Below are 25,160 nucleotides of genomic sequence, written 5' to 3' on the forward strand. Positions count from 1 at the left end.
TCCCCGAATCTGCAGTTCTATTGCAGGCAAAAGTCGAGCGGAGAGCAGAAGGGTAGAGAAAGTGAAGAATGCTTGGGATCTGCTCACGTGAAAAATCAAACGGTAATGGCTCAATGTTTTATTTTGAATCTTGGAATTGGAAATAGATATGGGAAATAAAAATGCATTTTGTAAGTGCAAATGTTCATATGTTTAGAATGTGTTTTTTTTTTTTTTTTTTTACAATGGAAGCAGCTGTTTCTTGTTCATACATTTCGGAAAAAACAAAAAACAAAAAAAACAGGCAGTGTTTGTGACAATTTTCTGTGTCTGAATACACAGTGTATTAGGCACACATCGGATGTCTTTTCTGGTACGCTAATATAAAAACATACTTGTATTTATTGCGATATATTGTGTTTGCTGTATGAGAAATGGCTATACATGGCTATGCCTCCAGGGAGAAGAATAACGTGGCCTCAATTCGTTTGCAACCGAGTTCTTGCAAATCTAGGGCAGATGCATGTGATTTTATTTCTGGTGAATCGGTCACCTGCACTAAAATGGTGTTTTCTGTAGAGCAAGTGGGCAACAGGGGCCGCGATCTACGACATGAATTTAAAACCGGATAATAAAAGAGGCCTGATATTTTCCAGTCTGCATTATTAATAAGCACGGCTCGAGTTATAAATGTACCCCGCAGCAGACACACCATGCAGATTATCCACTGAGGACGAAAAAGAAATTGGAAGTGCCGTATGTTTGCATCCCACTCGAGATGCTTGTTTTGCTGTTGCTTAACTAGTTGTATTAAATGTCCGCTAGGTCTTAAAGCCCTGTGGGTTTGAAATGTGCAGAAGAAGCGGGTCATAATGACTCTTGGGACCGAGCCATATATACCGTCAGTAACCTAAATATACGATGCCTCTAGAACCGACTTCAAAACGGGTATCCGCAACAGAAATCATACTCGTGTATAATACTGTACGGATGGTCAACATTAAATGATATATTTGTTACAGTGTCAGATATTTTCAATGTGACTGTACTGATGGAAATTGACTCCTATTGCATACCCGGCTCAACCATTCAGTAAATTAAAAATAAAAAAATAAATAAACACGAATCCACAGATGTTAGCTGGGTTGTATCTGATTAAGCCCTGAAACGATTCGACCTACTATGCAATGCAGTGTCATTTTCCCACCCACGTTTAGCAAAATAATCTGACTTTGATTTGCTGATTCTAACATCCAGTTCAGAATCACAGAATGTAATGAACGCTGTGCTGTAATTTTACATCATTATATGATAATGTGTGAAATCTTGTCACCACAGACAAATGTCATACTGAATCCAACAGAACATATAATACCAGTGCAACAGAAAGAGGCAGGTTCACTACTCAGTGACATCCAGAAAAGACAGTCAGGTTTTGTCCTTTGAGTGTACCTGTTGTAATGGAATTTCACTCTTGGATGGGAGAGAAGGCGAGAGCTGTGGGAGGCTGTAAGCATAAGATCATGACTTTGCTCCACCAACACAACACAGCAGAGCTAGTTATAGGCAGTTTTTTGTAAAGGCTGTCATGTAAATGAATTATATTTATTTGTGTGCTTTTGATATTGTGCATGCCAAACTACTGTAGATACTAGATTCCAGATGGCTTTGATTGCTGTTGTGTTGTGTATTCGGCCCGATCCAGTGCTTTCCAGGGTGATCAAGGCTGGGGCGCATGACACTGTTTTGATTTACAAGCCCTGGTATCAGGAACCCCATAGACCAACATGATGGGAACATCTGTTTGTTTCTGGGGCAATGAATGCCGCTTGAATAAAGCAAGCAATTCCCATGAGAAAGCAGGGCAGCACTGAGTCTGAGCCACTAACGCAATGCAGTGGGCTTGTACTGCTTCTTGTATTTAAGAATAGGGGATAAATTATTTGTATAGAGACTGTCAGCCATTCCAGGGTTTAATAGTCAGATTCTGTGAATGAGTTTAGCATTTACCTTGTAGTTATACACTTAAATACTTTTTATTATTGCTTATGTGCTGCTCATGCCAGTCCTGTTTGTCTGTCTGTCGGTCACACTCTACATGGTGAATACAATAACTGCCTTGATTTTCCACCGTTCTTCACCTGTCTTGCACGCTTAGCCTCAAGCAGATCAGATTGCATTTGGTCCTTTCAGGTACTGTGCTGTTATAAGGACCTTCAGCATTTGCCTGCACTGTGGTTCCTAGACCCCCTTACAGGTCTGCAGTGTTGAAAGAAATTAACGGCTGTGCAACGTATAGCATCCCTGCTTCCTACAGTGTGCAGTGTGTGGATAACTGGGAAGGAAGTGTATAGGAGTTTGCAAGTACAATACAGTACAGTACAAGCATCAGATATATTAAGAAGTGGGACAAATGTTTAAAAAAAACTCAATAATTCAAATACATTCAGAGGCAAAAACAACCCTGTTCATGATTGCAACATAGAAACCACTCTGTATTAGTCACCTTTAGACAACCTGGTTCAATGCCTGTTTCTGCATTTTCCATTTTGGCTGTGCCTTTATGCACCTGGATTCTGGCCAGCTATAATTGAACATTTATGGGAACATTTACTCACTCGGCCCTTGTTTGGAATAACAAGTTGTTCCTGTGATACATCACCCACACGTCAAAGTTAATATTCTTAGATTCGAGGGCATTCCCTTGACCTAGCACAGTCTGGTAGAACACTGGATTGTGATGTTGTGCTTACTGGTGGTGGCCTAGCCACATTTGTATTGTGGTTTAGCTGTAGCATGAGTTGTGATCTGTGAATCTAACATTGGAAATATACAGGGCTTTGCCACTTGATTAGAAACACATCCTGGAGATTCACTTTAGACAAGGGTTCTTCTGTATCTATATCTTAGCCATTACAACAGACCTGGGAAGGTGTATTCCTTTCCCTTCCAGAATGAGCTTTGACAAATAACCCCCCCACAGGGACAATCAGAGATGCTGAATACATTGGGAGCAGTTCAGAAGCAGTCTGAAGCTCTGTCCCTCCCTGGTAAAATTGGGTTTAAATGTGTCCCATTGTTACGAGGAATGATGTGTGAATGGGGGGGGCTAATTAAGCACACACTCAGGTGTGAAAAATGGGTTTAGAGGTTGGGAGGGAAGGAAAATTACTTAAAGTAAAATGAATGAAGGAAACATAAAATGCATATTCACAGTGTTTGTGAATTGTAGTGTTTGTAATACTGGCTCGATTAAGAATTAGCAGAATTGCTGATTGGGTGTGATTTTCTGTACTTTTAGTATTGTATTGTATTTAATTCATAAAAACAAACTTTGACGAAACAATTATTTTATAACTGTTTTTTTATTAGTTAAAGCTTTGGGAACAGGGCCCTGTACATCATAGCTATAACCACTGCACAGACTCTGTATTGAATGTCAGTAGCACTGTGTTCACAAAACCAGTGCAATGCTTGGCACGCCTTGCCTTGCTGTGAGTGCACTGTGCAGATCAGCTGTCCAGTCAGAACAGTTTCTGCTGGTTCAGGGCTCCCAGTCTGTGTTATACAAGAGGGATCTGCTGAAATAAATAGGGGCCTTCCTAAGCAATTTGCACTAATTACTCTGCGATTTCGCCAGTCCAAGGGCAGTCTTCTAGCTAGTACCGTGTGTTGCTGGTGGGAAACAAAACAAACACTATGTGGCAGAGCTGCAGTCATTCATGCAGAAGAACTATTATACAGATTCCTTTCTAATCACCCTGTATGTGGATATGAGTTTCAGTTGGTAGTATTTGTGCAGTGAATCTACAATAGGTAAAATAAGGGGCAGAACCGTTACTTAGCAAATGTATCACATTTCCATAAAACCCATTTCTTTTTTTAAGGTAAGTCAAGTCATCAAAGGAACAACCCATTCAGACATTCTGTAATGCTTGAACTGGGTTCTTTTGCATGTTGAAGGAAAAGGTGCATTGGTCCTGTTTGTTCAGCCACATGCTTCATTTGTACCAGGATCTGATGAATGCTTGTGCTTGATAAAGAAGATAAAGCTGAAACATCATCAGGAGAAATGTGCCTTGCCAAAGATTTGTGGAGGCAGAAGCAGCACACGCAGCAGAGCACTACGTCTGAAGCGCCAAGAAGAACGGGAGCGTGGAAGAAGAGTGTGCAGAGTGTGTGCGGTAATCAGCAGGCTGCTCTGCTATAATAAAAAGCCAGCCTCCAGAACAATACATCAGAAAGATAAGTGCTTCCCACACAGAGAGTCATGGCCGTGGGAGGCAGAACACCCAGGCTGATCTTCTGTGAAGATGGAAGAAATTGCTGGGGCGGTTTACACTTGGAGGGGGTGACTGAAAAGAGCCAGGGGCACCTGAAAGGGGTGTGAACACCCACATCATCTATTTTAAACAGTGGGTGGTGGGAAGAGGTTTTACTGTGATCTTGCTGTAGTTCAGCTGCATTTTTTTTGAGAGATGACACACAGGGGTGCATCGTTTTTTCTTTTTCAAAGAAAAGCACCCCTTAAATGTGCATAAACAGTAAAAACTAAAGAAACTTTAGTTTCACTAGTTTTGTCGCAATGGCGTTTTTTTTTTTTTTTCCTTTTCAACAGTGTGGTGTAAATTGCGCAGTGGATTAAAAGATGTGATCAATACTAGTCATATTCTGTGGCTTTTCATAAAAATAACATGATAGAATACAGAACAGTTAGCATATCCACCAGCAGGTAGTCTTGAATCAGGGTCTTTTATCAAAGCTTGTGTTGAATCTGTAGTACTCTCTCTCTCTTCAACTCTTACTGCGCCCTGGCACTCCCAGTGAAATGAGATCTAGACTATAAATTTCAACGGCATGTACTGTCAAGGAAAGGAAAACCAGAACAGTAGTGAGTGCTCTTTCTATCTTGCATGTTAAGATTCTGTGCACTCTTAACTCAAGTGTTTGCTTTTTCTTCTTTACGCTTTGGCTCTTTGGCATTTGAGCAGCAGTCTAACCGGGGCAAGTAGGTGGTACACTGCGGTCCTCTTTCGCATGAGTCCCATCGCTGCTGCCTGCCCTGGACAGTGAGAGGGTAGCATGGATTTGAACCCTCTCCAGAGCTGAACTCTGAACTACTTGATAGCTGCTGGCTGCATGTTGAGAGGCATTATTAATAATGAGAATAATGATCTTTTCCCACAGGTGTGTGTTGTGTACTGCTAAGCAACGCCTACATCGTGTGAATGTAATCATTGACTGCTTTGTCTCTGGAACTGTCACTCCTGTGTGCCTTCCTGCGCTACTGTAGCAGCAGGTGTAATGGTTCATTGTACATCGATCATTTGGAATGCTTTCTTTACATGATATATGGTATAGTAATAGAGATATGTATCGTAGTTCACCAAGTGGTTTTTGAATGAAGAATAGGTATATTTTGTAGTTTCATATAAATACGTACTCTCTCTAACTCATTTAATTTGTCTTTTAGTATAACAGTCCATCATTGATTGATCATTTGATCTTATTATACATCATGCAAGTAGCCTATCCGGGCCATCACATGTATTGCTTATTGTGATACATAGTGTATCATTAGACCCCTAGCCAGGGGTCTATCTTGGTATTTTCAGTCCAGGCTTTTGTTCCAACCATGCTCTTTAAGAGTAAGTAGCTTCAAATGTCATGGTAATTGCTATTTTTACATTTCCCTTCCTACTTCAGGGTGTATGCCATCGTTCTTACTGGCTCTGATTTATGGTGCTCTATTATTTCTCATTTAGGGATCATTTTCTCTGCCTTAACCTAGATTTGAGCTCGTCTGGAGAAAGTGCCTGCACTGAAGAGCGCTCCTCGTTCAGTTTAAATCGTGACAATGTGACCTCTGACCTGCTGTACATTTACAGATACACACACACACACAGGCGAGTAGGTTGGGCCAGAAGAGTTAAAAGGTCACACTGTGACAGGATTTTAATGGCACGAGGAAGGCTGTACAGTGCTGGCACTTAGGATTCCCCAGGCAAGCTAAAAGCAAGTTCAGAGCCAGGTGAAAGCAGATTTAGAGAAATATTCGAACTTGGTGTTGAAGCAACAAAACCCAGAACAGTTCACAATGAGCAATAAGCACCGAAATAGTACAGGAAGTGTACAAAATACATTGAAATGCCATTTGAAGCCACAGTGAATTGGTTAATGTTCATTTAGTTATTCTATTGGACCAAGTAAACCCCTGTCCAGTCCCTAAAGCCCTTCATTATTGGATTTCTTATTAAAACCTGCAGTGGGTCAGCATCCCAACACTGGATTTCTTTGAACTGCAGTAGACCATTCTGAATTCTCATCATTAATTTGATAGTATCATAGATACAACAAGGCAATTTAAGGGAAAGAATGTTTTAAGGTCGCGCAAGCTTTGCTGATTAGAGCCATAGGGAACATCACAGTGCCAGCCTCCTGCACTGCAGACTTGAGATGTCAAACTGAAATATTTCTTTACTAAACTGACACTGGTCATAATTCTGTGGCAGGGGAAAATCAACTATACTTGCACACCAGGCCTGAAGAGTATGTTTCAGGCTCCAAATTCAAAAGGGGATTAAACGAGTAACGAAAGACAACTCTGGGACAGGTAACAGGAAAACAATTAAACAAATCAAAGCATGGAGGCGTGTGCATCAACCAGCTATGTAGATCTGAATAAATATACAGACACAGGGTATCCACAGACACAAAGAGTACATATTACTAGAAATTAGAAGGATTGCTTTGCAAAGGATTTCTATAGCAGGAAGGGAGGATACTGTAATTCAAGTATCTCAGCCTCAGTATTTTACTATCTGTCTTGCACATAAACAAAAATAATGAAAAACTGAAAACAGTCCCTTACACAATAAAGTACATTACAATTTACTGCCAGCCGTGAATTAAACAAATTCCAAACTAACAAATATAGAATTGAGAAATAAAAAGTACTGTATGTTCTGTGTAAATAACTGGCTTTTCTTTTGAGAGCGAGAGATATATAGCTACGTATCAATAAAAAATGTAATCATCACAGTAATAATACAAATGCATAGAAGTCTGAGCCCTGACGTTCTGCCTTTCCCTCTTCCAGCCTTGTTACCTGAAGGGCTGATGGATGAGCAGTTTGGCGGCAGTTGGGACGATCGCCATGTCATCATGTGTTTCGAGTCAGCCTGCTGCTGAGAAGACGCCTGTTTGCAGGGATGAGCAGAGCAGCATCACCAGAAAGACCAAGCAGCAGCAGCAGCAGCAGCATCCCCCAGACCTTGTGTGCAGCATCTCAATACTGAACCTTGACGTTGGCATGGAGTCCCTGATTGTGGTCACTGACTATGACCCGAGCTCGGCCGGGCAGGGCGAAGACATGGACAGCTGCAATCCCCCCGAGCATCAACCTGACTGCAGCCGGCTCACCGAAGTGGGCGTCTCCGCGCCCCTCTTCAGGAACGAGCAGAACCAAGGGAGCCAGGAGGCCAGAGTCCGGCTCAACCTCTCCGACCGCAAACTATCCCTGCAGGAACGCTCCCAGACTGCCCAGTCTCCGGGCAGCAACCCAGGGGTAAACGGACGCTACATTTACCCCTCCCTGCCCTACTCGCCTATCACCTCGCCCCACTCTTCCCCTCGACTGCCACGGAGACCCACGGTTGAGTCTCACAGAGTCTCGATCACTGATCTGCAGGTAGGACTGGACCTGATGTGTCTGTATTCCCAAGGAAACAGAAAACATTGCATTTTTGATGATGGTGCTTTGACCTTTTTTTTGAGGGTATTTATGGTTGTTCTGTATGCTTTTTACTGACATTTTTACTGTTTTTTCTTTTCTTTGCTTAGGTCCACTAAAGTTGTTTCTAAGTTTCTAATCAGACAGTACAGGATTTGGATCTGTAACATAATGAAGGGGTTTCAGACAATCAAGTTTCACAGGTTCGGGAACATGTAAACACACCTTAAGAAAGTCTTGAGGGTTTTTTTTTGCCTGCAGAAACAAATTGATTTGTCACACCTACTGCAGTCATTTCAGGTTTCTAGGGTGTGTTGCTTTCATTATAATTATTAGTTTTTTAACAGAAGAGGCAGTGAAGGGATGGGTTTAGAAAGAAGGTGTGACCTCATCATTCTGTGTGAAAAGCAAGCCCATGTGAAGTGGAAAGCTTCCAGGTTGACGTCTCAAGCCCGCTATTAAAACCAGACAAAACTGCATGTGTTTTAAAGCCTTGAAAGTGTGATTTGTGTGCTTCTTGCTCTTTGTTTTATTTAAAAGGCTTGTCGTCATGGACTGTAACACACACAGAGCTGTTCTATTTCTATTCCAAATGCACCAGTTGGTGCTCCTTGCACGTTTCCTGTGTTTCACTGGGCGCCAGTATGCAGTGCCAGTTACACAGAGCAGATTTCAATGCACTGTGGGCTGCCATCTGTTGCACTCACAAATGCATGTCCCCCAAAATAAAAATTTCCCTTGACGAACTGTAGCCTTTGAAATGTACTGAAATCATCAGAAATGTGTCAATTCGTCATTTCTACAAATTCATTGGTTGCAAGTGCATATCGGTTTATGTCTCCAGTCCTGGAGACAGTAATGCTGTGAGCCCTTGAGCCAGCTACCCTCTAGTCCTCCAGTTCCACCCCAGCTCTAATCAGCAGGACCCCACTAGCAGTGAGAGGCTGTCTCCTGGTTAATTAAATCCAGATTAACAAATTCAGCGTTAATTAACCAGAAGCACGGCTGTTCTGAGATGATTCAAGAGCGAATCCACAGAGAAGCACATGTGCTGCATGATAACAGAATACCTAGAAGTACATTATAGTTCTCTATGAGCAATACAGTGTTTGCTAGCTGTATGTCTGAGGGATCTCACCTGGATTTGCTTTTATACAGCAAACACACGACTAGTGTGAAGAGAAAAGCACTTAATACCAGGGTTTATTTTGTATGCTGGGGGATTTTGAAACTCAGTGACTCAGCTCTAGCCAGAAGATAGTCAAAATTATAAAGAAACTTGTGTGACAACAGTAAAGGTAAATATGATCATTGTTACTAGCATGAGGCAAGAATAAATATTTAACATTATATATGTAGTTTATATTATGTGGCTTGAGCAGGGCACTTTGCTTGTGGTATTTAAAGTTGCAGTACTGTTAGATGTTAAAATCAATTTCCATAGCAATTCATGGAATTCCCACAGCTCCCTTTACCACTGTTAAGATGCACTTTTCAATAAAATAAGTATTTTAGTCATTTTATTTAAAAAAAAAATAGTATTTTAGTCATTTTATTTAAGTCACAGGATGCAACACTGAAAAGCACTGTCTCTTCCCTGTTGGTCCTCACCTAATAAGGTGAAAAAAGAATGCCTTTCCAGTTGATCATAGCTTAGAGTTTAAACACTTAAGCATTACATAGTGCGTACAGTGGACGCTAGTTTATTTCATGTTCAATATATCTTCAAAGTCTTTGCCATGTATAATATGAAATGCTGTTCCCATTCAGCCCTATACTCAGCTTTATATACTTGCTGCAGTAAGTTTTAGAAAGCGATTGACTTCTTGTGATGGCTTTTCTGATTGCAAACATTCCAAACAGATTTAACCCTTTAGCAGTTTTAATACTAAAGTTTAAACGTTAACAGAGGCAAAACAAGAAGCGGTGAAAAAATAACTGGATGTATTTAGGGTCAGGAATAACTGCATTAATCACACTACATAAATAATGTTTTCATTCACTTCACTCCCAATCTCCACATTTTATTTGGTATTGTGAATAGGGTTTAAGACCATTATCATGACATTGTATAGCTTTCTGCTACATTACATGCCCTTGTAACACCACAGGTTCTCATTAGCCGTGCTTTTTGTTTTGTTTTTACAGGACTGTGTGCAGCTCAACCAATACAAGCTGAAAGATGAAATTGGAAAGGTACAGTAAGAGCAGAGTTGGCCTCTGAGGCAGAAGGCAGAGTGGCTGAGTTGTTTCAGCTAAGGACCGGGGGTCAGGGGATTGGGATTTTGATTCACAACTGGCATCCCAGCCAGTCCAACTGTAAAATCGATTTACAAACCACAAGCAGGTCCTCTGTTGCCTGTACAACCTGGCAGCCCGGTTGGAAACGTAATATGAAACTGCCTTTCCAGGAACGCACACATTACAGTGACTGCATGCATGGCAGGTGGAGTCATGTTTTACTGCAAGCTTATGCAGTCAGAAACGGTGTCTTTCGTAAAGGGTAATCTGCAATAGCAGTACATGGATTCTGGTGGTTTAGTAAGGAGCAGTTATATGCTTGTAACTGTAAATGAACTGACAAGCAAACATGTCTTGCTAATACTTGTTTTGCTTGTTTTGACCAGGGCTCCTATGGAGTTGTCAAGCTGGCGTATAATGAAGATGACAACACCTACTATGTACGTATGGGTGCATTGCATGGCTCGTATAGTGGGCATACATTATTTCAAAAATATGTCTAAGATGGATGTGAGATCATTTCTTATTTTAATCAATGAACATCATCTGAATGACTTCTCAGTCATTCTAAGAACTCGATTTACAACCTATGGTTTATAGGCTTTTGGTTTTGAGCTCCTTCACTTTGGAACTCGCTTCCAAATTTGATCCGGAATGCTGAGTCAGTATTTTTACATCTAAGCTCAGAACATTCCTCTGTGATTTGATCTTTTACTAGCAAGCAGTCTGGAGCTTGTTTGGTTTGCAGTTTATTTTTTTTTAATAATTTTTTGCTTGCCCATGAAGGATACTGGATAAATGAAATTGGTATGGTTGGGTATGGTAACAGACTCCCAAAGTTAAGAAACTGTGGCTTTTATGTCAGTAATTGCATTATCTACAGTATTGCAGTATCTACAGTGATGGTTTTTGTGAATATGTACTGCCCACACTAAGCACTCAATAGAGCTCTGAGCCCTGTCTGCTTCCACTCTGTTTTTGTTGACACAGTGGGGACTAAATTAGGCATTAAGGTCCCGCCTTCCAGTCCAAGCACGTTATTTGCAGTTATTTTCAGAGTATGAAAGAGGATTTACTGTAACTGGGCTCTTTCCTGCTGCTGTTGTTTTGCTCCGCAGGCAATGAAAGTTCTCTCCAAAAAGAAGCTCATGCGACAAGCTGGCTTTCCGCGTAAGTGCTCATGTAAAACTTTAAAAAGGTCAATTACACACATGTTTCGGTTGGTGCCTTCATCAGCGGAGCTGGATTTATTTATTGTGGGTTTCACCAGAGGGTGAACCCTTGGCATATGTAAGGAGCCGTGTTGTGTGATGCACCATCATTACTGATTCTGAGATTGAGCAGGATACTCATCCACCACTAGAAATACTTCATGAAGTAATTCATAGTCTGAATACCCACTATTTTAATAATTCGCCAATCAGTTATTAATTTTGCTTTATCAATATATAAAACATTGATGTAAAACCCTCTGTAGCCTCTTGAATATCCCACAGTCAGTGGTCTAAGTAAGTTTTTTAACAAACAAACTTTTTTACTTTGCCCCTTTTGGAAATCGTACTGATTAACAGGAATGTCTATTCATTATTTATTTGGCAGATATTCCTATCTAACAAAGCCTGTTATAAACCGCCCCTTTTTACAGGCCGGCCCCCCCCAAGGGGTGCTAAAGCCGTCTCTGAGGGTCCCCCTCAGCCGAAGGGGCCCCTGGAGCGAGTGTACCAGGAGATTGCCATCCTAAAGAAGCTGGACCACCCGAATGTGGTGAAACTGGTCGAGGTGAGCCTTTCCTGAATGCAGACTGGAAATGTGGAAATGGATGAATTCAAAACACCCCAAATAGAAACCCTTCAGCACGGTATTGTTTTTTGTTATTAACACCATATTCACGTCAAGAGGACCCAATAACATGTACAAGCAAGGAAGCCTGGTAAAGTTACTCTGTGAAGGACGGATGTCAATTTTGGGCAGAATTTTGAGTTTTGATGCAATATTTAAGACAGAATGCCTCTTTCAATCCAAACTAAACTGCCCACACACATGACAGATTATATAACACTTTTTCCCTTCCAAAACACAGACATGTGCTCACACTGGTGGAAAGTATAAACCTCAAATTCATGTGGTGGTAAAAATCATAAAAAATCCAGGCTTTACTGACGCCCACTCTTTCCCGCTGTAAACTCCAGAAAGGCAATATTCGATAACTAAGCGTGATTTGAAATGTGACACATCTCTGAGATGAAGTGACCGTGCGCTCTTCAAGTTAACCCACGGCTCTGGATCTGTAAACTGACACTTCAAATCAGTGTTGTCAACATAATCAACGCTGCTTTTCTACACAATAAACTACAGCTCCCGTGATCCAAGCACACCACACACACAGCAGCAAGAGTTCATGTTCATGTTTTTGCGTATAAAAACAGCTGGTGGTTATGTTTGGATTTGGTAGTGAGGATAAAATGATGCTCTTGTTCCTCTCTCCCCTTTTCTCTCTTTGCTGACCAGGTGCTGGATGACCCCAGTGAGGACCATCTGTACATGGGTGGGTGTGCTTGCAGTACAGCCGTCTGTCCCGGGGAACAGACCCAGGCAGGGGCTTGTCGGTCCCAACTGTGTCTCTGCAGAGTTCACACTTTGCAGTCAGGCTGTTCAGCACCAGCATAGCTTGTTCTGGTTTCCCTAGATACAGCTTTAACACTTTCTTGCAGGAAATGTTGAAAATTGCTGAAGCAAAAGTAATTTTGGACACAGTGTAATAAATATAGCATCCTCATATGAGGTCATCATATTGGTGTCTTCGATATGTTCCCATATAAGGACTAAAATAGTTTTTTTTTATCCGTCCACTTATGAGGTTGCCATTCATGAAAGGGTTACAAATAAAAGTCTTGTTTTGTTGCATTTCTTGCAGCTGTTCCTACATTCTTAATTAAATAACTCTGATAGCAACCTAAATTATTACGATGAATCTTTTTTTGAAATATTATGTTCGTTAAGACCAGAATTTCGGTCGTTTACAGACAGCAAAGTCAGTATTTTGTGAGACCAGGTGAGTGAGAATCAGTGCGTACACATACCTCATAATGTAGCTATTAGTAAATCCACAGTTTATAGGGTTATACCGTAAGGTGAAAGGCCAGTAGGAGGCTAAGAGGCTATGATAAACGTTTGGGGAAGATAAGTACAAATTCAAGGCATTTTGAAGATCCTATAGTCTTCAAAGACAACAAGCGGGCTTGCATGTCTTCCTCATCGCTAAGGGTTAAGCACCCACCCTGTGTCTGTGTAACTTGTGGTGTAGAAACCTTACTGCCTTTTAATTCAATCCTGACTGCCTTTACAAGTAATCTTGTTAGTCTTGTGTGATCTCTTTCAAGCCTAAATCTGCTGTCACTAGCAGGCTGTCAGTCCGGTTCATTCAGAGGTTGTCGTCTTGCTCAATAACTTCAAGCAATACTGTCAAGTCCTGCTGTCAGAAAACAATCACGCATTGACCTGTATTTGATGAAAAACTGTCCTGAAAATAAAAAACGCCACCTTGTATTAATGGTGTATTTCTTTTGCTTGCAGTGTTTGAACTGGTGAAACAAGGGTAAGCTGAGCAATGTGCAGGTTTTCTACATATACATGAGAGAGGAATTCAGTGAAACCATATCCGCATACAGCAGTACCATATAGACAAGTTCAGGCTTTTGCAGTTGTAAACATTGTATGGTATTTCTTTTTTATACTGCCAGAGTCGACAGGCTCATTCTGTTATTTCCCAAAGGTGCTCTACTGCCGTTTTAAATATTTTTTTGCAGTAATAAAACTTGTACTTCTGCTATTGCATTCAAGCACAGTACAATATGTACATTTGTTGCTGTTGTTTTGATTAATTTTTTTCAGTCCTGTAATGGAAGTTACAACAGACAAACCCCTAACTGAAAACCAGGCACGGTTCTACTTCAAGGATTTGTTGCGGGGAATCGAATTCTGTAAGTGGCAAAGCAATTTTTCCAAACATAACCAGGCTTAGACCAGTACTTCTTATAATTCTTTTAATATAAATATTTTTAAAAAAGCTAATGACTAACGCAAGCTTAAAATGCAGTCTGGAGCCAACAGAGTTGAAACATCACTTGGCTTCCAATAATGGCTGTGTCTTCTTATTCCTCCGGGTCAGTGCACTATCAGAAGATAATCCACCGGGATATTAAGCCGTCCAATCTTCTGGTGGGAGAAGACGGGCACGTCAAGATCGCGGACTTCGGAGTCAGCAATCAGTTTGAAGGCACGGACGCCCTGCTGACCAGCACTGTGGGCACCCCAGCCTTCCTGGCCCCCGAGACCCTGTCAGAGACCAGGAAGAATTTCTCAGGCAAGGTAACCAAGCGCTATTGTCCCTGTGGTCCATGTAAGGAACATACAATCACCTGTGCATGTATCCTGGCTGTATACAGGGCGCAGTCAGCTCTATGGAACTGATTTATATTAACACTATAATGCAATCTGCTCTGTGTTTTGTTTAAGTAAAATCAAACTGTATTAAACAAGTAACAGATAAAAAAATCAATTTAGCTCAACGTTGCACCTACAAGTTATGTTACATTAACATGTCTTCTTTTTCTTTCCCCCAAAAAATGGTGCAAATTGCTTTTTATGTGACAGATTTCGCTCTGCAAGTTATCATGTGAGCAAACGATATAATCTACCAGTGAGTTGTGGATAGGCTGGTGAACCAGAGTTGTTCAGTCCTTCATATCGTTGATTTGCCTATAAAGTGCATACTGGAGTTCATTATTCCTGTTGGATTGTGGTACCAGTTTGGTTTGGAAGCTAAGGTTCATGTCTTTTTGGATGTAGGACTGTGGCTGCTTGTGTTGTGTTGCTTGTCTCTTCTGTGCAGTCCAAACCATTTTCTTTGCTTCTCTTTCAAGGCGTTGGATGTCTGGGCCATGGGAGTCACTTTATACTGCTTCATGTTTGGACAGGTAATAAAACACATGAGGTGTGTGCTGTTCTGATTCAAGGAAAGAAAGCAAATTAGTGCCATGACAGAAATCACTGATGGTGTGGTGCAAATTGTTTAAGTTTCTCTCTTTTATGTAGGATCTTAAACTAAAGCTACAGTAGCTGCCTAATAATAATAATAATAATAATAAAACATACAATAATAACAATAATTCAAAAGTTTCATCATTCTAACCACTGTTTTGTTTGCATTTAATTTTCCTTTGGAAATTCCCCTTCAATAAAATATCCAGTTCTGTCCCGCAGGTGCATGGAGTTTAAAAGGCGTTGAATATTTCAGTGCTGTGAGTGGGTGTACAGGGACATCTTTGTGAGCTGGCAGAAGATCAGCCTGTGCAGTTTTATCTGTTTTGTTATTGGCATGAGCGTAAAGAACCGCACCTGGCGCCCCGCACATCAAACCCTCTCCCTCAAATGGGGTTTGAAGGGTGGGATAGAAATCTTGAACGTGGTTTTCAGTCTTGCTTTACAGAGAAGCGTTCTCCTGTGAGCACCTGTTCCTTTCATCTTCTTTACCGCTTGTCACAATGTGCCAAATTCCATTTGCATTTCAGTGTCCCTTCATGGATGAGCGGATATTAAGCCTGCATCACAAAATTAAGAACCAGCTTGTGGAAATGCCAGAGCAGTAAGTGCCAGATATCTGCATTGTGTTCTGTGCTTGTGTTTTATTTACCCCCTCCCTCGCCCTCTAATTTACCCTTCCAGAGGTAACTCGCATATGGCATCAGTCTCTATAGCTATGGCCAACAGTTTTGCATCATCTAAAATTTTAGGATTGAGACATTAAAAAAAGTACAGTATTTCATGTTAAATTTCAATATATCCATTTTTTTAATTTGTAAGTTTTTCAATAAGTATATGGAAAACTACAAAGCATTATGAATTCAATATGTTAACGTAACATTATGCGGAAGGTTTTATTCAACTTTATGAAGCAAAATGTGTTAATTTTATAGAGTGATACAAAACCTTTTGCCATAGCTGTAAACGGTGCCAGATACTGCCACTCTTTAACTGTTTATGAACCTGGCTGGAGTTTGCCTCCAGGGGTGGTTTTAAAAGCCATCTTAAAAGTTATACCCAGTGTAGCTAGGGAAATGATTTCCCCAGCAAGCTTTCAGTTCTGAGGGGTCAGGAAACGTCATTAATAACTGTGCCTCAGAAGTGCCGGTAACAATCTTTTGGGATTGCAGACGAGATGTATCTGAAGAGTTAAAGGACCTGCTATTAAAAATGTTGAACAAGAACCCGGAGATGAGAATCACAGTCCCTCAGATTAAGGTACAGTGTGCTCTTCTGGAAAGTGCATTGCTGTGTGTCCCGGACTGAGCCCCATGGTGTGTAATGGCCGTCCTCGCCCTGTCTGTGCAGGTCCACCCCTGGGTGACGAGACACGGGTCCGAGCCGCTCCCCTCGGAGGATGAGAACTGCACACTGATAGAGGTGACAGAGGAGGAGGTGGAGAACTCTGTCAAGCACATCCCCAGCCTGGCTACAGTGGTGAGAACCAGCTCTTCCCCACACTCATTCGTTCATACTGCAGGGCTGGGCAGGCTGATAGGGTTAGATGATTAAAAAGTAAATCCTGGAGTTTCAAACATCAATGCTTTTTTTTTTTTTAATCTGAAAAGGAGTAGACATAGTTAACTTAATTTAATATTCTAAGCACAGTACAGAAACCAGTTTTGGACGACGCAGTTGGAATTTAAGTAGAGATAGACTTAGGACAGAGAAAGGAGACACTTCTTCACACAGAGAGTGGTGAGGGTATGGAATGGGCTGCCTATATATTCTCTGTTGAGGCAGAATCACTTGGGTCCTTTAAGACAAAAATCGGAGATCAATCAACTACTAGGAACTGGACAAGCTTAAATGGGCCCAATGACCGCCTCTCATTTGTACATTTTCTTCTGTTCTTATATATTGAAAAAATAATGTTCAGCCAAGGCACTGCAAAGTACACTTGGTGAACTTCACATAACTAGCAAGTTGCTCCAATACTGACTTTTGATCATTTCATCTGTTTTCTGTGGCTGTTCAGTCTTTGATGTTGTCATTCCACAAAGCCATGTACTTCTGTGATCTTAAAAGGTCAGAAGCATCGCTGTATTATCAGACCTGCTTACACCCATAGTGAAAACCTGTGACTCCCAACATGACTAGTGAAAAAGTACGAAAAATAAAACCAAACACCTGGGTGTGTATGGAAGTCTGTTTCCAGTAAAGCAGGCTTTGCATATTCACATTGGATTTCTATATAACGAGATGTACTTGATCATTATCTTGTGACTCTTCTCTTCTTTTTATATTTGTTTAATTCCCTTGAGCTGCTGCCGTTTTGGTATCGTTTTATTGGAAAGCAAGATCTGTGTTTTAGTTTTAATTGCTGTACTCATACAGCTAAACATGGTCAGATTGCTACACAATCATAAAAATAAAAAATAAATAAAATCTGGGAAAAATCTGGCACATGGCTAAGATTTGATTAACCATTTCAATAAGTGATACCTTATAACAGGAAATCTATTTGTAGTGGGCATTACTGTAAAGTAAATGTGTTTGTGTGTGCTTGACTAGGAAGTCCTGCAGCCAAACAGGAACAGCTATTCTTAATAAATTTAACACCACTGTACAAACAACAACAACATATATTTCAGGTAGAGTACTGTGGCTCAATGAGACCAGAAAGCAAGGCAGCTGCAATTCGAACATTTGTGTTAAAACGCATTGCTTTACTGCTTTTTCTGCTTTTTTTTTAAACATATCATTTCTCAAGTTTTACTGGAGAGTTTTTGCCAGGGGAAAGAGACTTTCTCTTGTAAGCATCGTAGTGTATATCCGGATCGTGCTCCTTTTAGAAGTTCATTGTTTTCTCTCACTTCAATCAGAGCAGCAACATTGCAGCAGGAGAATCTGCGGAAACTACAATGCCTGTAAAAGGAATTCTGGTAGACACACTCGAGTAAAAAAAAAAAAAAAAAAAAAAAAAAAAAAAAAAAAAAAAAAAAAAAATTTTAAAAACACAAATATATCATTGTGATACGGACAGCACAGGATGCTGCACAGGTAAAGTCACAGGTTTCTTGTCAGCACTGCAGGGTGTTCTAGAAGGCTTGTAAGACGCCCTGCAGTGACACTTGTCCTCTCTTCAGATTTTGGTGAAGACCATGCTCCGGAAGCGATCCTTTGGGAACCCCTTTGATTGGAGCAGGCGGGAGGAACGGTGTCTGTCTGCCTCGGGAAACTCGCTCATGTGAGTCTGAACAGAACTTGGCTTTTGAGAAACCCAATTAAAAGAACCCATAGTTAAAGCAATTTGACACAGTTACACACTCTTACCAGAGCCCAGGCTGTTTTACCTGGCCCGTTACCCAGCCAGAAAGCCCTGGGACAGATGTGGCTGTCAACTTTATGTGTTTATTTGTTTGAATTTATTCAGACAAATTCCACTGTGCCAAGAAAGGAGAGGATTCCAGATCCCATATATAGGGATCGTAGCTGAGTTATTTATGCAATGTATGTATTTATCCTTTAGTCTTCCTGAGTGGTTCTTTTTGCTCATGTATCCCACGAAGCCAGAGGGCATTTCATTTTGTTTTGAACTTTCACTGAAACAGCCATGCCGTGCTGTAATTATCTGACCTGATTCATTGAGCATCATCCTTTTGACGATCTGGGGCACCTGCAACAATCCAGCATATCTCACTGTTCCTTCTTACCTTCCCACTTTCTAGAAAAAACAAGTCAGGAAATGTGAAATACTGCTACATTCACAGTAGCCACAGGTAAAACTATTCCTCTGCTGCAAATCTCGTTTGCTTGTAAATTTGAATCCAAATGCAACTAACCGAGGTGGGTTGCTCTAGAGCTGTGAAGTGCGATCCAAGGTGCTGAAGGTACAAACTCCCACATCTCTGTCTGCGTCTGCATAGCAACAGTGGGAGCCTGCTCGATTCTGAGAGGCTGCCGCAGCGAGTAGTGATGTAACGATGTGTGAATTTCAGTGCTTTTGGGAAACAGCTTGTCAGTGCTGAAAACACATTCTGAAACTCAGACTACGCATGGAATCTCCGTTGATGCAATGTGCTACAATACTTGAAGGGTACACACGTAAATAACTGGTCACGTTTGCATCAAAACTGAGATCATGAGACACCTGCAAGTGAGTCACTGTTTACTGTGGAGAAGGGCTTACCATAGTAAAAGCATAGCAAAGTGTAATAAAGCATATTACATAATATTATTATAGAGAGGTAAGTCTTTTATGCCCAGAGAGGTATTGTAAAGCATACTGTATTTAAAAGCATGGAAAACTATGGTAAATGCATAATATAACCACGGGAAAGCTGTAAGCATGCACAACTTTGTAAGGGAAGGTTAGCACATTTAACACAGCCTGTATCTCAGAATGTTACAGATTGTTTTATATTTTTTAAAACACACTTCAGTTGTGTATGCCGCCTTCTACTTTGGATCACGCTTTGCAAACAGCAAGTGGATTTTCTGACGAGAGTAACTTGCTAAACAAATACATCTCTCTGCATGAATCCTGATCTGCATGAAATATTTAATAACAATCATTCTTTAAAACATTAAAATAGCATGAGAAAATTAATGCTGGGGTGCCGTGTTAAAAATATCCAGTTTATTTTGCATAGTCAACTCCCCATCTAAAGTTGAGAACTAGTTTGTACTTTTGCCATGTAAAAAAACATTACAATTGAACAAACAAATTCTCATCATCTGCATACTGCACTTGCTTATTCCTGTTGCACATGAACTTATGGGTAAGTATTATAGGTCAAAAACCCCTTGCATGGTATCTTGAAATTATGACTTTACAAATGCTACTGAGAACTAAGCAGAGAACTGATCATGCGAGATAAAATAAACAGATTGTAAAATTTTTATAAGTTTATAAAAAGTTAAGTTTTATAATCTGTCATTTGTGTGACATTTGGGAACTTGATGAATGCTGTATGCAGTTAAAAGGCACAAGAGTATGGATTGACAAAGTCTGGAAGTGCTGAGAAATGGGGTCAGGCCGGTTCCCGATGTCAATTGTGGATAATTTGAATTGGAATTGTACAATTCATTCAGGTATTGCAGCTAGTGCTTCAGGGGCAACGCAGTTTGAGTGTGACAGAAGCCTAGTCGAGCATGTGTTAGAATCTCCCGAAGCTACACTGCCTCCCTGCGGAGTTTCGGCATTGAATTGTGACTGAGAACAGAGCTGTGAGCACACAGAGGCGTAACAGTATGAAATCCTCCTGTTGTTCTGCAGTGTTGACGATGGTGCGCGCAGATCAGCGCTGTTGCATTGGAAGCCTGCCACCTGTGCATGGGCACTACGAGAGGGAAGGCATGCTGTTAGCCAGCTCAAACCCACCACGACAAAATCACTGCCAATGCTGTCTCCCCATATAATTCCAATTGTTTACACCCGATTTAAAATAGATAAAATATTACACTGTTTTGTCATTCGGCACAGAAAATATTTCAGCCCAGAATTATTTACCTATTTAACATTGATTCCCCCCCTCCTCCTCTTCTCTCTAAATGAATGGAAAGCTGTTTTTTTTTATAACTACGGCACCCCTGCTTTGCATCTCTGTTTCTTCTCTTTCTCCCAGGAAGCAAGGCAGTGGGGACAGTATAAAGAGCGCAGACCTGCCAGGTGTGGGGGAGGATGAGGTCCTGTCCTGAAGGTGGCTGTCGATTTAGAGAGCGGATGGATTGCCGCAAGTCTCCAAAGCACTGGAGGCTAAAGCACAGCTACTGCCAGCAGCGAGGTCTCATGCAGTGGTTTGAAGGAGCCCCCAGTACAGTAATCTGTTTGTGTGCAGCTTTACAATAGGCAGGCGCCTGGCATGGGTCAGTCCTTGTGGTTTGCATGTTTTCAAATACAAGATAAACATTTCATCAATGACCCAGACTTGTACAGCAGATCAATATCTTACCTACTGGTGCAAATTACCCCCACCCCCCCAGCATGAACTGCTTTACTATTTGTGATCGATATAGGATTGGATCGCTTTATAAGTGTACTACTTGCTGAGGCTTTTAATATATTTAAGAATTGTGGTTTAACAAAACCTGATACTGATATAAAGGTGCAGTTTGAACATTTGTTTCTTTAAAGTGTATTTAAGAAAAAGGATCTTGTACAGTGTCGTGTAGAATCACATGTTGGATATCTGCATACAGTTAGGTAGCAGGAGCAGTTCTGTTATTGTTGTAGCACACAATAGCATTCTTTAAGCGTTGTTGTAGAGTATTGACGGTATTTGTCATTGCATTTTGTTTTCCATGTCTTAGCTTATAGCTTTGCTGTTAAGTTTAACGGTCACTATACAGTGGGTACAGTAAATGTATTTACTGCTTTCAATCGTTTTAATAAAACGGTAGTTTAGGCACTATGCGAGTAGCCTATTTTGATCAAGTGCCACATTATCACTAATCTGCTGATTCCAGGTTCTTGCTACAAACCTCTGATAAGCTATTTAATATACTGACAGCAATATTGAGAAACCCCACATACATGTTAGTGTTCACTTGATGGTGCTTCTTATTCAGTTTGAAAACCATTAACTCCAGCATGGACTAACACGGACATGTTTTGAATACGAGCTGTGGCTGTTTTCACAGACCCCGATTACCACTAATCCTGGATTTCCTAATGTTACCATAGGCTGAGACTAGTGTTAATCAGGGTCTGGGAAAGTAGCCGGAAGTGAAAAGTGGGCTGAATTTTACTGCAGTTTGGTTGATGGTTTTATTGATTTGTGTGACATACAGAGCAGCCTGGGGAAAAAAAAAAAAAACTAAACAAAAAAAAAAAAAAAAACACTTTTGAGAGGAAAAAAATACCAAACGGTTTTACCTGTTTTGGTACAAGGGCTATGTGACTTTTTTAAATAGTCTTACTTTAAACAAGATGGCCCTATTTTATCTGAGGGAATGGAATAACACATGTACCAATGCTTCCATAACCAATCCGCTACATCGATGCAAAATGTTTCAAATAGGAGCTTTGTGGCAACGACTGCTTTCAATACACGCCTAGTACATATACCCTGATTAACTGTTAAATAGAACAAAACTGAATCAATCTCTAATATATGATAGTCCAGTATTTTGTTATAGTTCCAGTTAGAGTGTGTCGTAGTTGTTAGTTGCAGATAAATGGACTGAAACGTATTCTGCATGTTTTGCAGTTGATTCTGAACCAGTCAGTTGATTTAAAGTAATGCTTCCGTTTGCTTTTTTTACATTTTGTAAATACCTTCTGATTGACAATTAAACAAGAGGTTCTGGGGGCTGAGGCAAACCAGAACCCTATACATGGGTAATGGAATGGAATCCGAGTTAGGGATAGGTAAGAAAAGCTTTGTTTAAAGCAGCCCATTGTGATCCAATACATGCTATAAGTATGTGTTTTAAAATGTACTGGGCTTTATTTAGGTGCAGCTGAATCCCATTATTAGTTAAGGGTAGCCTGGAACGAGACATGCTATGTGAATGGTTCAGTCCATTGATTAAGCCTTGCTCAACAAAAAGTTCAATATACTTCTCTTTCAGTCTCTTTACAACCTCTGTGATCCTATATACTGTTTAACCTGTGCATAGCCTGGGAACAGTGAAAGTGATTTTTGTAAATTCAGATTCCTAGAAAAGTGAAAAAGTAGCAATGGAACTTGTTCAATCTCTGGAATGTTAGGGAGGTGATTCTTTTTTTTTTATTATTATTATTATTATTATTATTATTATAGTAGATGTCGGTTATTAGCAACTCTGATAAAGACAACTTTAAGTTCAATCTTTAATGTTAATGGAATTCTGATATTAGCAACTGCACGCTGCTTATTGACAGCTTTATTACTAGTTACCAGTGCTACAGAGCACACTTGCATGATTTATGCACATACTTCATGCAGCTTTTATAATACACTGCGTATTTCTGGTAGACTGAGGAAGAATCACGGCTTTGAAACTGGCTACGAATCTGCACGCAAAATTGAGATGGATTTACAGCGAGAGGTGGTACATTGTAGAAAAGCAGACAACACTGGACAATTTCTTATTTTAAAATGGTGTTCTTTAGAATTGATTTTAAGTACAATACATTTTTTTATGCTTGCTTTACTCATTGTAAGGACAATTGTAGCGCATCATTGTGTAGTACTATATAAGCCTACTCCCTTTTTTGTTTTACACATGCGTGAAGTAAACAGCTCTGTTTGGGTATTTTGTGTTGGTCATGTTCATTTTTTAACACTAACATTTAAAATAAATGTATTTCAGTGCCATGTTTGTACAAACTACATTATATATCATTGTAACATATAAATACACTTGAAAAACAGCTTTTCACTTATTGGCAACTTTTTCTTGGGAACCAAGAGGTTGTTAAGTTAATAAACTGCATCTGCTGTATTATTATTACATTCTGATTTATAGAATGTCTTTTTTAAGTGTAAAATGATTTGTGGAATGGAAAGAAAGAAAGCGCATCTTGTGTTTAGACATGTTCAATCATTTTGAGTGGTTCTCGGTTTTGCATTGAGAATGGCATTTCCCCTATAAAGCGTCCTGTTGTGTTGGCCCCTGTGACACCAAATACTACACACAGAGCAGGGTTCCCAGTGACAATCCACCGCCACACCTTCTGCAGTGAGGACATTGGAGACAGTAGGCAGTTCATTTGACTGAAAGTTAGGTAGGCAACAGTGGTACTGAAATTATTCAATCTTCATAACCTAATATCAAATCTGTAAGGAAAAAAAGCGACAATTTTTCTATTTTTTTTACTGTTAAACTCATAAAACTTTACTAGAAAATCCCCAACTGATGGCTGTGGAAAGTACATCCTTCTCCCCTTGATATCTTCTAAAGGAGCAGAGGGAGAGAAACTCTAGACTTTTAAGGTGATGTTTATGGATGCCTTTGAGAGCACACATAGGCCATAAGCCTTGTTATACTGCTGTAAGTTATTGCTGTTCTAGTGTAGTAAAATGGCTTTTCTTACTATGATATGTATGGACTGTATTTCTTACTGTGCATTTTAATTTTACTGTCCGTTTCAGTATGTTTTATATTGACAATATTGATGCCAGCCTTCACTGAAGTAAAATGGCAGGTGTATTGGTTGTTATTATCAGCCCAGGGCTGCAGTATTTGCCTGGTTTAATATAACGCATGTATACAGGCGGTTTAAAATCACAGACCTAGGTAATATTAACCCGATGTTGCATGGTGTCCCAAACAAGAACACTAGGTCAAGCGAAGGTCATTTATCCTGTTTGACTGTTGACAAAAAAAAAAAAAACTGTACACTGAAAGAGGTACATGCTGTGTGATAAATATTCCAAACACGTCACACAAAGCTGGCTATCTAGACCACCTAATTCAATTTCCAATTTCACAATGCAACAGAGGGTTAAAGCTGGTCAGTAATATATCAACTTGCACACAATCTTAACTCCAATGAAATAGTGTAATGCAGAATGCAAAGACAGAAAAATGCATACTTAAAAGCAAGATCCTCCACACAGTGGTAACCATTCTAGAACATTGGTGTTCAAATCAATTAGAATTGTAGCCGGGGGAGCACAGTATCGTCAGCGTCCTTTGTCTCCGAGACTGTAGAGTAGTGCTTTGTCTGCTAACTGGAAAGCAGTGGAAATTTAGAGACAAAAACAGTGAAACGCAATACTGTACAAAAATGCCACTTTGGATGAGATGTAAGGAAGGCTGCTGCATGCAATTCGTTCATCTGGGTGTTGGGTATTACTGCTCATGTATTTTGAAGTAAAACTTTAAAAAAAAAAACACTTAACAAAATGTCTTGATATACTGTAGCAGTGTTGAAGAAGATACAGCTGCCTTCCCACTCCAGGGTATGGCACAAAACCATAGTAGTTGCTAACGCTCAAGCGCATGCTTCTTTCTTTACGTGATATCCTGTACTGCGTACACGTTTTATAAACAGCTGTTGACCTCAGAGCAGTGGGTGATATGCACTACACATGGCAGGGCTAGGAAAGGTCTTGTTATGAATTCTAATAGCAAGACAACCTGCTACAGCTTCATGGTGAAATATATCCTATTATTTAAATAAAGTTGCCTTCATTGTACTGTGTGTTTATTTTACAATGTCACAGATTGATTTTATACCATGTGATGGCTT

The 25,160-nt window shown here is 40.3% G+C and overlaps 1 protein-coding gene across 4 annotated transcripts; it reads left to right on the plus strand.

Moving 5' to 3' along the window:
- Nucleotides 1–25,107, plus strand: LOC121297617 (calcium/calmodulin-dependent protein kinase kinase 2-like). Of its 4 annotated transcripts, none has more exons than XM_041224060.1 (17): nt 1–102; nt 7,079–7,669; nt 9,860–9,907; nt 10,339–10,392; nt 11,071–11,122; nt 11,598–11,731; nt 12,461–12,497; nt 13,526–13,547; nt 13,844–13,932; nt 14,121–14,320; nt 14,875–14,928; nt 15,523–15,596; nt 16,165–16,252; nt 16,343–16,471; nt 18,124–18,224; nt 18,706–18,756; nt 20,605–25,107. In XM_041224060.1, the coding sequence occupies exons 2-17, from the start codon at nt 7,103–7,105 to the stop codon at nt 20,675–20,677; spliced, it is 1,773 nt and encodes a 590-aa protein (XP_041079994.1). In that variant the 5' UTR covers nt 1–102; nt 7,079–7,102; the 3' UTR covers nt 20,678–25,107. The 4 variants fall into 4 exon arrangements, with proteins under 4 accessions (XP_041079994.1, XP_041079997.1, XP_041079995.1 ...); XM_041224063.1 differs by having other exon boundaries at nt 20,609–25,107; XM_041224061.1 differs by lacking the exon at nt 18,706–18,756.
- Nucleotides 25,108–25,160: the final 53 nt, after the last annotated feature.

Source organism: Polyodon spathula, chromosome 22 (genome assembly GCF_017654505.1).
Source record: "Polyodon spathula isolate WHYD16114869_AA chromosome 22, ASM1765450v1, whole genome shotgun sequence".
NCBI lineage: Eukaryota > Metazoa > Chordata > Actinopteri > Acipenseriformes > Polyodontidae > Polyodon > Polyodon spathula.